The sequence below is a fragment of the Bombina bombina genome, chromosome 3 (genome assembly GCF_027579735.1).
Source record: "Bombina bombina isolate aBomBom1 chromosome 3, aBomBom1.pri, whole genome shotgun sequence".
Taxonomy (NCBI): Eukaryota; Metazoa; Chordata; class Amphibia; order Anura; family Bombinatoridae; genus Bombina; species Bombina bombina.
In genome coordinates this window covers 662,490,362-662,506,499 of record NC_069501.1, presented here as the reverse complement: position 1 = coordinate 662,506,499, position 16,138 = coordinate 662,490,362, and the positions used below count along the sequence as shown (strand labels likewise).

Here is a 16,138-nt window from a genome sequence, read left to right as displayed (position 1 = left end):
TTCATTCTTCGCCCAGGCGTGGGCAAGAGATGCCCAGGATCCCTGGGCATTGGAAATTATACCCCAGAGATATCTTCTGGATTTCAAAGCTTTCCCCCCCAAAAAAGGGGAGTTTTTGCCTTTCACATTTATCTGCAAACCAGATAAAGAAAGAGACATTCTTGCATTGTGTACGTGACCCATTCAGTTCCAATAGAGGAACAGGGACACAGTTTTCCTCAAATCGGTTTGTGGTTCCCAAGGAAAGGAAACCTTCAGACCTATTTTGGATCTAAAAGATCTTAAACAAATTCTTTAGAATTCTATCATTTAAGATGGAAACTATTCGTACCATCTTAACTATGATCCAGGAGAGTCAATAGAGGACTACAATGGATTTGAAGGATGCTTATCCTCACATTACGATGCATAAAGATCACCATCGGTTTTTCAGGTTTGCCTTTCTAGACAGGCATTACCAGTTTGTAGCTCTTTCCTTTGGGTTAACTACAGCCCCTAGAATCTTTATGGAGGTTCTGGGGTCAATTTGGCGGTCCTTAGGCCGCGGGGCATAGAAGTGGCCCCTTATTTAGACGACATCCTGATACAGGCGTCAAACATCCAAGTTGCCAAGTCTCATACGGACGTAGTACTGGCATTTCTGAGATCGCATGGGTGGAAAGTGAACAAGGAAAGAGTTCTCTATCCCCAATATCAAGGGTTTCCCTCCTAGGGATTCTGATAGATTTTGTAGAAATTAAAATTTACCTGACGGAGTCCAGGTTGTCAAAGTTTCTAAATTTCTGCCGTGTTCTTCATTCCATCCGCGCCCTTTGGTGGCTCAGTACATGAATGTAATCGGCTTAATGGTAGCGGCAAGGGACATAGTACCGTTTGCACGCCTACATTTCAGACCACTGCAACTATGCATGCTCAGCCAGAGGAACGGGGATTACACAGATTTGTTCTCCTGTTAAATCCGGACCAAGAAACCAGAGATTCTCTTCTCTGGTGACTATCTCGGGTCCATCTGTCCAAGGGTATGACCTTCCGCAGGTTAGATGGGACAATTGTTACAACAGATGCCAGCCTTTTAGGTTGGGATACAGTCTGGAACTCCCTGAAGGCTCAGGGATAGTGGACTCAGGAGGAGACCCTCCTTCTAATGAATATTCTGGAACTGGGAGCGATATTCCATGCTCTTCAGACTTGGCCTCAGTTAGCAACTCTGAGGTACATCATATTTCAGTCGGACAATATCACGACTGTGGCTTACATCAACCATCAAGGGGGAACAGAAGTTCCCTAGCAATGTTAGAAGTCTTAAAATAATTCACTGGACAGAGACTCACTCTTGTCTAAAAGCTATCCCTATCCCAGGTGTTGAGAACTGGGAGGCAGATTTTCTAAGTCATCAGACTTTTCATCCGGGGGAGTGTGAATTCCCTCCGGAGGGGTTTGCACAAGATCAAGCAGGAGAGTGCTTTGGTGCTTTTGACAGCGCCTGCGTGGCCACGCAGGACCTGGTATGCAGATCTGGTGGACATGTCATCCTTTCCACCACGGTCTCTGCTTCTGAGACAGGACCCTCTACCTCAGGGTCTTTTCAACCATCTAAATATAACTAATCTGAGATGGACTGCCTGGAGACAGAACGCTTGATGTTATCAAAGCATGGCTTCTCCGAGTCAGTAATTGATACCTTAATACAGGCATAAAAGCCTGTCTCTAGGAAAATTTAACATAAGATATGGTGTAAATATCTTATTGTTATGAATCCAAGGGTTACTCATGGAGTAAAGTCTGGATTCCCAGGATATTATCTTTTCTCCAAGATGATTTTGAGAAAAGGGTTGTCAGCTAGTTCTTTTAAAGGACAGATTTCTACTCTGTCTATTCTTTTGCACAAGCGTCTGGCAGGTATTCTAGACGTTCAGGCATTTGGTCAGGCTTTGGTTAGAACCAAGCCTGTGGTTAAAAATGTTGCTCCGCCATGGAGCTTAAAGCTGGTTCTTAAGGTTCTTCAAGGAGTTCCATTTGAACCTTTTCATTCCATAGATATCTAACTTCTATCTTGGAAAGTTCCTTTTTGGTAGCTATTTCCTCGGCTCATAGAGTCTCCGAGTTATCTGCGTTGCAATGTGATTCTCCTTATCTGGTTCTCCGTACGGATAAGGTAGTCCTGTGTACCAACCTGGGTTTTTACCTAAGGTGGTATCTAACAAGAATATCACTCAAGAGATTGTTGTTCCATTCTTGTATCCTAATCCTTCTTCAAAGAAGGAACGTCTATTACACAATTTGGACGTGGTTCGTGTTTTAAAGTTTTACTTACAAGCTACTACAGATTTTCATCAAACATTCACCTTGTTTGTTGTCTATTCTGGACAGAGGAGAGGTCAAAGGACTTCAGCAACCTCTCTGTCTTTTTGGTTAAAAAGCATAATTCATTTAGCTTATGAGACTGCTGGACAGCAGCCTCCTGAAGGGATTACAGCTCATTCTACTAGAGCTGTGGTTTTCACTTGGGCCTTTTTTAAATGTGGCTTCTGTTGAACAGATTACAAGACGGAGTCTTGGTCTGCGTTTCATACTTTTTCAAATTTAACAAATTTGATACCTTGCTTCTTCGGAGGCTATTTTTGGGAGAAAGGGTTTTTTACAGGCAGTGGTAACTTCCGTTTAAGTACCTGCCTTGTCCCTCCCATCATCCGTGTACTTTAGCTTTGGTATTGGTATCCCATAAGTAATGGATGATCCGTGGACTGGATACACTTAACAAGAGAAAACATAATTTATGCTTACCTGATAAATTTATTTCTCTTGTAGTGTATCCAGTCCACGGCCCGCCCTGTCACTTTAAGGCAGGTAATTTTTCCATTAAACTACAGTCACCACTGCACCCTATGGTTTTCCTTTCTCTGCATGTTTTCGGTCGAATGACTGGTAATGGCAGTTAGGGGAGGAGCTATATAGCAGCTTTGCTGTGGGTGGACTCTTGCAACTTCCTGTTGGGAAGGAGAATATATCCCATAAGTAATGGATGATCCGTGGACTGGATACACTACAAGAGAAATAAATTTATCAGGTAAGCATAAATTATGTTTTTTTGGACTAGACTGTCCCTTTAAAGTGAATGTAAATTTTGATGCTAAAGTGCCCGGTTTTTAAAAATTCGATTAAAAACAGGGGCACTTTAATTCATCAAAATTTATATTTCACTCGTGTTGTGAAAAAATACTTATCTTTTTAACTTGACAGCCGCTCCAGCGTCCCCCCGTCGTCGCAAGCCATTTCTGACGTCAGAAATGATGGATTGGTCATCCTCCAATCATGACTTCCCCCCGGGGAATCAGTGTCTGATTCAACGCAGTGATTGGAGGAAGCCGGATTCCTCATTTTAGACCCAGGAAGAGGCTTTACGACAGGTGGAGGAAGCTGGAGCGGCTGTCAAGAATAAAAGGTAAGTATTTTTTCACGAGTAAAAATGAAAATTTTGATGAATTAAAGTGCCCCTGTTTTTAATCGAATTTTTAAAAAATGGGCACTTTAGCATCAAAATTTACCTTCACTTTAATTGTAATAAAACTTGGAAGTGATTCTGTTTGTACAAATGTGACGTGAGCCCCCCCAAAAAAAGTTATGTGAACAGCCAAGATGTGATTAATAAAAAGTTTTATGAGCTATGTATCCATGTGAAAGGTACAAAATAAATCCCATTAAATAAACAAGATACTGAAGTGATTCAAGCATTTCATTGTATAGTAATCTAAACCTGATGAAATAATAATTAGTGTGATGTTGTTTAATCTTCACAATTATAAGCCTTCAGCAGAGGTGTTACAATTGCTTCTAAAGTGTTTTTGTCACATCTTTGAATGAATCTGCCTGTTAGTCATTTTTATGCTCTATTTGTTATTGCAGTCTGAGCGAGGAGGAGATATTGAATTACATCCACAGACAAATAAAATCCCACCACCAACAGAGGAGAGCAGTCCTGCCAAAAAAGTAAGCTTCACATTTCTCTCACAAGCAACTTAAAGGGACAGCAAACACAACATGACTCAAATAGAGAATACAATTTCAAACAACTTTCCAGTTTACTTATATTATCTAATCTGCTTTATTCTTTTGGTATCCGTTGTTCAAGAAACAACATGCGCAGAGGTGAGGTAATAACATGAAGCATATGTGTAGCCACCAATCAGCAGCTCCTGAGCCTACACAGGTATGCTGTTTAACAAAGGATACCAAGAGAACTAAACAAATTAGATAATATAAATAAATAAGAAAGTTATTTAAAATTACCAGCTCTATCTGAATTATGAAAGAAAAAAAATTGGGTTTCATGTCCCTTTAATTCCATTTTATTTATGTTTATGGATTTTTTTTTTTCTGTGTTATTTCTTTACTTTTACCAGACGTATTCACTTTACTAGGTCAATAGTAAGATTTAAAGATGGATCATGGCAGTTGTCAGTATTAGTGCCTTTAATATATACTGTACATATTCCATTAAAAACGGCATATTCCAAAATTACCAGTACTGTTAAGTACATTTAGCCACCAATCAGCAAGCGCTACCGAGGTGCTGAACCAAAGATGGGCTGGCTTGTAAGCTTACATTCCTGCTTTTTCAAATGAAGATAAAACGAGAACAAAGAAAAATTGATACTAGGAGTAAATTAGAACGTTGCTAAAAAATTGCATGCTCTGTCTGAATCACAAAAGAAAACATTTGAGTTCAGTGTCCCTTTAAGTCTGCAGATGACGGCTTTCCATTGCCATTTTGTTAACAAAATCTAAATTGTATGGCATCATCAGAAAATACAGCAGACTGTAGATTAGGTACAGATATGTGGCAAGGTTATGTTTGTAAAGCCTGCAATGTGCAAAAAAAAGTTATTTTACTATGCATAATTAAGCATTTTATATTACAATCTCAAAGTTTTTATTGCCCCTTTATTTGTTTTTTAAAAAAAAAAATAAAAAAAAAAATACAGATACAAACCCCAAAATCCAGACTTATTCTGAAATCCAAACATGGCTTTGGCTTGATTTTTGTGTTTAAAATGCAAACAATAATCTATATTTATTTAAAAACAACATTATTACCTGTCTGATTACTGTACTGTATTATCTTTCTGATGGTACTATGTATACAAAAGTATTATGAATGATATAAAACTACCTTTATGTTAATGTATAAGCTGTATCATGACTGTAAATATGGCCTAGATCTTTTTGTTTACACAGTGGCAGCTCCAGACTAAGGGAGGCCTTAGGCAAAACTAAATTTAAAAACTGCATTATTCTACATATATTTATACACAAACACTGTTATCTTGGTCTTAAGAAGTATGTGGCTGGCTCAATATTCTTACTGGCTCCTAAAAGTGGAATAAATTTGTCCTCTTTGAAAATGTTTATAAATATACAGGGAAAGTCATAAAACAATGTTGTTTAAAAGAGCATTTCAATGCAAACTATATCTATAGATTTCTATAAACCGGTTTATATATATATATATATATATATATATATATATATATATATATATATATGTGTGTGTGTGTGTGTTATATATATATATATATATATATATATATATATATATATACAGTATCTCACAAAAGTGAGTACACCCCTCACATTTTTGTAAATATTTTATTATATCATTTCATGTGACAACACTGAAGAAATTACACTTTGCAACAATGTAAAGTAGTGAGTGTATAGGCTAGAGGCTTCCTTCTGGGACGACAGCCATGCAGACTAATTTGATGCAGTGTGCGTCGTGTGGTCTGAGCACTAACAGACTGACCCCCCACCCCTTCAACCTCTGCAGCAATGCTGGCAGCACTCATACAACTATTTCCCAAAGACAACCTCTGGATATGACCCTGAGCACGTGTCCTCAACTACTTTGGTCAACCATGGCGAGGTCTGTTCTGAGTGGAACATGTCCAGTGAAACCGCTGTATGGTCTTGCCCACCGTGCTGCAGCTCAGTTTCAGGGTCTTGGCAAACTTCTTATAGCCTAGGCCATCTTTATGTAGAGCAACATTTCTTTTTTTCAGATCCTCAGAGAGTTCTTTGCCATGAGGTGCCATGTTGAAATTCCAGTGATTAGTATGAGAGAGTGTGAGAGTGATAACACCAAATTTAACACACCTGCTCCCCATTAAAACCTGAGACCTTGTAACACTAATGAGTCACATGACACTTGGGAGGGAAAATGGTTAATTGGGTCCAATTTGGATATTTCTACTTAGGGGTGTACTCAGTGGCATCAGTAAGCTTGGTGTCACCCGGTGTGGTAACTCATGGTGTCACCCCCCCCCCCCAAGTAATTTAAAAAAATAAATAAATAAAATAATATATATATATATATATATATATATATATATATATATATATGGTGTATATTTAAATATATATATTTACATATATAGACTGATCAATAGGGGGGCGCTAATGAGTGGCTAGATATACTAACAAACTGGACTTATCAGCAATTCTAGTCTATTGTGTTGTAGTACATACATAACTATAAATACAGAGAATTGTACCAGAATAGTCAAAAAAGTTTTTGTCATTAAAGTTCACTTCTATAGTGTGAGTTGAGTCCTCATTCAAACCAAATATATTTATATATTGTGGCTGCCTCCTCCTCACCAGCAAATCCGGGTTAACTATAAAAAATGAGAAAGAGCAGAGGGGCGCCTCATGTGTAGTATCTATGTTTAACGTGGAGGAGTTGTACTTTTCTATTAAGACTCTGATTTCATTGTTCCTCAACGTTACACTGTATAGCCATGGAGGAGATATGGGCCATCATAGAGAATTTTGGAAACACATTTAGTAAAATAATTGATTGTGTTTTACTAGCGCTACATCATGATAAAGGTCAGAAGCTGGAAACTGAGCCTACAAGCATGGAGTCAAAGGATGAGACTGCTGCAAATGCTTATAGTGATCTGGGGCCAAATATTCTTCAACTAGTTCCCTCAATTACCGGAGCTCCTGTGAACGCCATCTCATAATGATTGCAAGAGGGAGATGTAACTCACAGCCTACGATCACTCAGCTTACCTCGGTTCCAGTGGAAGGGGACCGGCAAAATAACTTCTGTTCTAACTTCTTACCGGTGATACGGATTCCGGTCCCCAGTCCAGATGTCACTCACTCTGATCCACACCAGCCGCCTGTCGTCCTGCTCTCTGAAGTTCCTCCTCACAGTTGTGCAGCCGCAGTGGTTCTTGCTCCTCCCCCTTAGCCTGTTCGTTCATCTCCGGTCACGTTCCTCACTGTGGTGGTGGTGGTGGTGCAGCGCCAGCATGTGTCTCAGTGTGAGGAACATGACCGGTCTACTAGAAGGGAGGGGACTGGTCTGGGAGGGTGTGAGGCATGGCGATTGATGGCTCATGGCTGGGATCTCAGATCTATGAGATATGGTGGTGTCAGTAGTTTGGCGGGCCGCCATGTCTGAGACCGTGCGTGAGCCAGTTAGCAGCTGCCTGCCATGTGTGTGTGTGTGTGGGGAGCGGTGCTGAGCTGCGCAGCGCACAGTGCACATTGCACAATAATAATAGTTTAATGACAAAACTGAACCGATAATAAAAGTATTTATATTACAAAATACAATTTGATGGTGTATGGTGTGGGTGTCACCCCCCTTAGGGTGTACTCACTTTTGTTGCCAACTGTTTAGACATTAATGGCTGTGTGTTGAGTTATTTTGAGGGGACAGGAAATTTAAACTGTTATACAGGCTGTACACTCACTACTTTACATTGTAGCAAAGTGTAATTTCTTCAGTGTTGTCACATGAAAAGATATAATAAAATATTTACAAAAATGTGAGGGGTGTACTCACTTTTGTGAGATACTGTATATACACATACACACACACACACTGCTTGTATTTGCCAGCCATCAAAAGCAACAGCTGCAATTGCTTTGAAGCGTTTTCTGGTATCTAAGGGGTTAATATATACAATCACAGTCTGAGATTGCTAACAGTGTGGCTGTCAATAATAAGCTGCCTATGCAAGGGAAGGGATCACACTGTACATGCAAGCTGAAGTGGGGGCCCATATTGCTCCTCTGAAGTCTGCAGTTCCTTTACCACACACTTCAGCACTAAGTATTCATTAAACACAGGTCGTTTATAATGCACCTGGACACTTCTGTTCCACCCCCTGCTCACGCCTATGAATATTTGACTATATGACAGTGTTTAGAGGAAGCCAATGGGCTGGGCTACTATGCCACAATACCTGTTTGATCTGAGAAAAAAGGGCATATTTTCCTTAGTCCCTGTGTGAGGCCCCATCATGATTGAGGCTTTAGGCGATCGCCTATTTGGCCTAATGGTAGAGCCGCCAAATTACACTGGTTCTATCCCCTCTCCAAAATCTCCTATTTTATAGATGCAAATATTCCAACATCCATACTATTCCAAAATCCAAAACTTTTCTGGTCCCAATCAGTTTGAATAAAGGGTTTTCTACCTGTATTTTCTTATGCAATGATTTATTTCTGATGCAGTAATAAAATGCCTTTAATGTCCCTTTACTATTCATTTAACAACCTTGCCTGCATCATCAGCATGCTCGATGTTCTCTGCATTTGTGACTGTATGGCTCAAAACAGCAGAAAGTAGGCCCCTGAAATATTAATAACACGCAAGACTATTTTACCTTATTGTAAATGGTTTAGAGTACCAAGAAATGCTTATAATAATCACAATGGGCTAGATTACAAGTGGAGCGCTAATGTATCTCAAATTCGCCCATTTACAAATGGCTGGTTATTGTTACCGCTAGCTTGCGGTATAAGATCTCTGGTTATTTTTCTAAAAGTGCCCCAAATGCCCTCAAATAGAGGGTCTTTTATTTTTTTATGAAAAAAGTAGCTTTTTTTCCCCATAAAAAAATACTGAACTAGGCAGTTTTAAGGGGGTAAAGTTTGGCGGATGTGGGGTGTTAGAAAAAACGGCATTGAAAAGTGCCTTTTACATTGTGGTCTATGGGAACTGTCTGTTCCCTGTAAATATATATGTATATTCTTATTTACATACCGTATATATTTATGTGTTAAAATGTGTATATACACATATCACAAATGTATATATTCATACATATATTTAAATTTGCTGCCTATCGCTGCGCTACTTACCCCCTTCGCTGTGCTTAGGTTCTGTGCCGTGTATGACAGCATCAGAACGAGGCTCCCATTGGAACCTATAGAAGTGTGCCCTCATAAGAGCAATGCTTAGTGCCCTCGTGTTCGCATTGCACCTAACTTGTAATACCAGCGAATATTAGCTTGCGCTGGTATTACTCAGTTGAGCACAAATATTGCTTTAGCGTAAACAATATTTTGCGCTCAACTCATAATCTGGCCCCATATGTTTTATTTAAAAACAAAATTAGATTACTGACAATGATCTTCCTCTGAGATTAAGGGCCCAAATGATCTGAAGCTCTCCACTCAGGGGAGATGACCTAAGAAGTCTTGATAAAAAATTAGAAACACAAATTTTATCTTGAAACATGTTTCTGTTACTATGTAGTGTGTTTTTGTGTGAAGGAAAAACTCCTACATTGAAAGATCTAAAAATAAATCTGAAGATTGTGTGATTTCTTTCCATACCGGCGAGGTTTTGATCATCAGCCCCTAAATTAGACTGTGATTACAGCAATAATGCTTTAGTAAATACTGTAAAGCAAATCACACTTTGTTGAATTTAGTTAGAATGTACTCATTCTTGCCATTAATATGCCATACAGAATCCAGATGCTTTTAGTTACGCTTTGCTTTTCTTTAACACTTATGAAATGGGACATTTTTCAGGGCAGAGTGAAGTGTGCCTTCTACATAATGGTATTGACAGGTCACAGTAATTTAACACTCTGCCTTTGTATTTCATTTCAAAGGTTTCATGATCATGTTGATGCATTATCCCGAGGAGATGTCATCTATAACACTGATCGCCTTCCTCACAATAGTGACTATGACAGAGATGGCTTATGGCCTGGTCCCTGTGCCTGAGAAATTTGTGCACTGTGGGTCACAAGTTTAAATTGCAAAGATAACTCAGATTCTCCAAATATCTGTTTTCATATATAGAATTACCTTTTTTTTTTTTTACTGACTAATTTTATCACACACAATATTTAGGTGAATGAGACGTCTGTTCTGCTGTTTTCTAATGAGTTTGAGTAGAACGGTTTGAAGACTTTAGGATGCATGAAAATATAGAATTCTGTAAGGTATATTGTCTTAGTTTATTTGTGTGAAACTAGTTGACATGTTTAATTTTCATGCCAGAGAGTAAAGACAGGAAGATCTGTTCTGAACTGCTATGAATCTTCCACCAGGCTGCACTGTGAAAGGAACTGGTTCGTTTTTCAAACACAAAATTACAAAGACCATCGTTCTGTGAAAAAGGAAGAGAGGGCCCATATTGATTTGTTCCTAGTAGAATCTATAACATGAAAGAACCTGAGCTAATGCCATAGCAACAAAAGCAATGTGCCCCATTAGGAAAGAATATGTTAGTAACTTAAACATCATAAAAGCATAAAGTTTAATGTAGGTCTGACACCTTCCTCTGTGCAGCAGTGTATTTGTTTAAAGGTGTGAGTGCAATTCCCGAGGAAACATCATTTACATGTTTTATAGATCTCTTTATATGTTCTACTTTGCTTTGTAATTCAGCCAGGTGTAGATTACTGTCATTTTTTTTATACTTTCAATTGCTGGTTTGAAATGATACACTTGGTACTCAATAAACTAGGAAAGTAAAACTCATAATGTTGTGCATTAGTGATTTACAAAAATGACAGCACACAGCTTGCTACATTTTTTAAGGGACATTAAACTCAAATTGTAATTTCACATAAAGGGCACAATTTTTCAAATTGCAGATGTACAAGGTTCCTATGAAGGGAAGCTTTCTGCTGGTATTCAGGGCTAGTGAGGTGGCATTCACCAGCCGCATTTAAAGGGACATTAAACCCAAATTTTTTCAACATTCCAATTTACTTCTGTTATCTAATTTGCTTCATTCTTTAGGTATCCTTTGTAGTAGAAATAGCAATGCACCTTAGTGAGCCAATCACACAAGGCAACTATGTGCAGCCACCAATCAGCAGCTGCTGGGCATATTTAGATATGCTTTTCAACATAGGATATCAAGAGAATGAATCAAATTAGATAACGGAAGTAAATTGAAAAGTTGTTTTAAATTGCTTGGTCTTTCTATATCATCAAAGAAAAAATTGGGTTTCATGTCCCTTTAATATTGCACACTGCAAGAACCTGTATAGCAGAGGCTACGAAGCTGCACCTGGAACTTAATTATTGGAGCCCAACATGTTTAAAGGGCTATTATAGTTGACAAATTGTATGTTCAAATATTGTTAGAACATGTCATTTAATTACTAATGATCCTTTAATGCTGTGTGTTTATCCCTGCACTGCTGAACCCAAGTGGAAACTGCTGTTGATCCAGCTGAGTCATGTGACTAATTGGATATTTCTACTATGTGTTTAATCCTTTAGTGTTTTTAATTAAACACTTTTCAATGCACTCATGATATATTTTGCATGTATTTTTTTCTATAATGTAAATCTAACAATTGTATATTTTCCACTTCTTCAAGATAGGGTGCAGTGCATTCCATGGAATTCTGCACCCCACTCCCTACATACACACATATATGCTCCACAGTTATTGGTTGACATATTTAGAAGTCATTTGTATCTCTTCCTGACGGGCCAAAGTAAAGACGATAAACAAAACTTGAGAGGCTTTTCAAAGGATATGGCCCTGCATTGCAAAACAATTTAAGATGATAGTTTGAAACATTTATTTTCTGTGCAGATCTACTGCTATGCAATAATTAGTTTATAATTCATACATTTACTTCATGCCCCCTTAAAGGGATATTATACACTAGATTTTCTTTGCAAAAATGCTGTGTAGATGATCCATTTACATAGCATATACAGCTTTTTTTAAATGTATAGTTTTGCTTATTTTTAAATAACATTGTGCTGATTTTGAGACTCCTTACCAAGCCCGAAAGTTTTAGGAGAATACTGATGTATACCTTCTACTGCTTGCTCCTGTTTGTGTAAAGAGTCTTTTCATATTCAGAGGAAGGGGGTGTCTGCTTTTTTTGCTATAGAACCACTTGCAGTGGGTGTTCCAGCTAATATTTTTTAACAGTGCTAAGCTGGGAGCATTTAAGTAAGTTTTTAAAAGGTTTTATACTGGATTTTTATATCAGTATCTGAGCATATTATTCTTTATTGTAGTGTCTATTACATGCAGTTAAATGAAAATTGGTGTATACTGTCCCTTTAAAGACGGTTCAAGATCTGTGTTATGATGTTATGTCCCTGTAGTAGTATCATAGATACAGCAGTTCAGTTTACAATATTTATATCCATTACACATGTATAAGGATTCTTTTAAACAAAACAACATTTTCTGTTGAAATATACAGTTTATCTTTTGTTACTCTGGGGATTATTGCACAGTAGATACTTGTTATAAATGTAATTAGTCATGTTTATTCCCTAGAAAGGTATCACTTTGTAAAATCATAGACATTGTAATCAGTGAAACATTGCCACATCCTGCCCCTTTCTAAATTTGATTGATTTAAAAGTGTCCCAAACTATTAATCAGATTTTTTCTGGAATGTTTCATACAAAAACAGGTCGGACAGGATAATTGTGGCAGAATATATGCATGAAACAAACCAAAGGCCAAATAGGCTTTTTTATTTAAAGAAATACACAAATACAGCTTAGCTGCTGTGTGAGTTAGGCAATTTGATGTCAGATGTCATTTTCCTTTTAAACCAATTATATGATAATATAAAGTAGTGCAGGCATGGAATATAAATATATATAATATAAAGTAGTGCAGGCATGGAATATAAATATATATATAATATAAAGTAGTGCAGGCATGGAATATAAATATATATATATATATATATATATATATAATATAAAGTAGTGCAGGCATTGAATATAAATATATATATAATATAAAGTAGTGCAGACATGGAATATAAATATAAATATATATATATATATATATATATAATATAAAGTAGTGCAGGCATGGAATATAAATATATATATAATATAAAGTAGTGCAGGCATGGAATATAAATATATATATATATATATATATATATATATATATATATATATATATATATATATATAATATAAAGTAGTGCAGGCATGGCATATAAATATGTATATATAATATAAATTAGTGCAGGCATGGAATATAAATATATATATAATATAAAGTAGTGCAGGCATGGAATATAAATATATATATAATATAAAGTAGTGCAGCCATGGAATATAAATATATATATATATATATAATATAAAGTAGTGCAGTCATGGAATATAAATATATATATAATATAAAGTAGTGCAGGCATGGAATATAAATCTATATATAATATAAAGTAGTGCAGGCATGGAATATAAATATATATAATATAAAGTAGTGCAGGCATGGAATATAAATATATATATATATAATATAAAGTAGTGCAGGCATGGAATATAAATATATATAATATAAAGTAGTGCAGGCATGGAATATAAATCTATATATATAATATAAAGTAGTGCAGGCATGGAATATAAATCTATATTTAATATAAAGTAGTGCAGGCATGGAATATAAATATATATATAATATAAAGTAGTGCAGGCATGGAATATAAATATATATATAATATAAAGTAGTGCAGGCATGGAATATAAATATATATATATAATATAAAGTAGTGCAGTCATGGAATATAAATATATATATAATATAAAGTAGTGCAGGCATGGAATATAAATCTATATATAATATAAAGTAGTGCAGGCATGGAATATAAATATATATATAATATAAAGTAGTGCAGGCATGGAATATAAATATATATATATATAATATAAAGTAGTGCAGGCATGGAATATAAATATATATATAATATAAAGTAGTGCAGGCATGGAATATAAATCTATATATAATATAAAGTAGTGCAGGCATGGAATATAAATCTATATTTAATATAAAGTAGTGCAGGCATGGAATATAAATATATATATAATATAAAGTAGTGCAGGCATGGAATATAAATATATATATAATATAAAGTAGTGCAGGCATGGAATATAAATATATATAATATAAAGTAGTGCAGGCATGGAATATAAATATATATATAATATAAAGTAGTGCAGGCATGGAATATAAATATATATAATATAAAGTAGTGCAGGCATGGAATATAAATATATATATAATATAAAGTAGTGCAGGCATGGAATATAAATATATATATAATATAAAGTAGTGCAGGCATGGAATATAAATATATATATAATATAAAGTAGTGCAGGCATGGAATATAAATATATATATAATATAAAGTAGTGCAGGCATGGAATATAAATATATATATATATAATATTTAAAAGCATTCTATTATTACAACTACTGTTTGCATATAATTATGTGTTTAACCCCTTAATGACCACAGCACTTTTCCATTTTCTGTCCGTTTGGGACCAAGGCTATTTTTACATTTTTGAGGTGTTTGTGTTTAGCTGTAATTTTCCTCTTACTCATTTACTGTACCCACACATATTATATACCGTTTTTCTCGCCATTAAATGGACTTTCTAAAGATACCATTATTTTCATCATATCTTATAATTTACTATAAAAAAAAATATAAAATATGAGGAAAAAATGGAAAAAAACACACTTTTTCTAACTTTGACCCCCAAAATCTGTTACACATCTACAACCACCAAAAAACACCCATGCTAAATAGTTTCTAAATTTTGTCCTGATTTTAGAAATACCCAATGTTTACATGTTCTTTGCTTTTTTTGTAAACTATAGGGCCATAAATACAAGTAGCACTTTGCTATTTCCAAACCATTTCTTTTCAAAATTAGCGACAGTTACATTAGAACACTGATATCTGTCAGGAATCTCTGAATATCCATTGACATGTATATATATTTTTTTAGTAGACAACCCAAAGTATTGATCTAGGCCCATTTTGGTATATTTCATGCCACCATTTCACCGCCAAATGCAATCAAATACAAAAAATCGTTCACTTTTCACATTTTTTTTCACAAACTTTTGGTTTCTAACTTAAATTATTTACAAACAGCTTGTGCAATTATGGCATAAATGGTTGTAAATTCTTCTCTGAGATCCCCTTTGTTCAGAAATAGCAGACATATATGACTTTGGCGTTGCTTTTTGGTAATTAGAAGGCCGCTAAATGCCACTGCGCACCACACGTGTATTATGCCCAGCAGTGAAGGGGTTAATTAGGGAGCATGTAGGGAGCTTTTTGGGGTAGTTTTAGCTTTAGTGTAGTAGACAACCCCAAGTATTGATCTAGGCCAATTTTGGTATATTTCATGCCACCATTTCACCGCCAAATGCGATCAAATTAAAAAAAAACGTTAATTTTTTCTCAATTTTAGGTTTCTCACTGAAATTATTTACAAACAGCTTGTGCAATTATGGCACAAATGGTTGTAAATGCTTCTCTGGGATCCCCTTTGTTCAGAAATAGCAGACATATATGGCTTTGGCATTGCTTTTTGGTAATTAGAAGGCCTCTAAATGCCGCTGCGCATCACACGTGTATTATGGCTAGCAGTGAAGGGGTTAATTATGTAGCTTGTAGGGAGCTTGCAGGGTTAATTTTAGCTTTAGTGTAGAGCTCAGCCTCCCACCTGAAACATCAGACCCCCTGATCCCTCCCAAACAGCTCTCTTCCCTCCCCCACCCCACAATTGTCCCCGCCATCTTAAGTACTGGCAGAAAGTCTGCCAGTACTAAAATAAAAGGTATTTGGCCCTTTTTTAAAAATAAAAAAAGCATATTTACATATGCTGATGTGTAGGATCCCCCCTTAGACCCCAACCTCACTGATCCCCCACCAAACAGCTCTCTAACCCTTCCCCTCTGCCTTAATGGGCGCCATCTTGGGTACTGACAGCTGTCTGCCAGTACCCAGTTTTGTAAAAAAATGTGCCTTTTGTTTTTTTTTAAATGCCCTTTTCTGTAGTGTAGCTT

General features: G+C 36.2%; 1 protein-coding gene across 1 annotated transcript in view; it reads left to right on the top strand.

Annotated features, from left to right (window-relative positions):
• REPS2 (RALBP1 associated Eps domain containing 2) overlaps positions 1–16,138 on the top strand; it is a 611,369-nt gene that overhangs the window by 565,256 nt on the left and 29,975 nt on the right. The window contains exon 17 of the mRNA XM_053707397.1: positions 3,904–3,987. Coding sequence (XP_053563372.1) covers positions 3,904–3,987 — 84 coding nt within the window. The remainder of the gene's footprint in view (positions 1–3,903; positions 3,988–16,138) is intronic.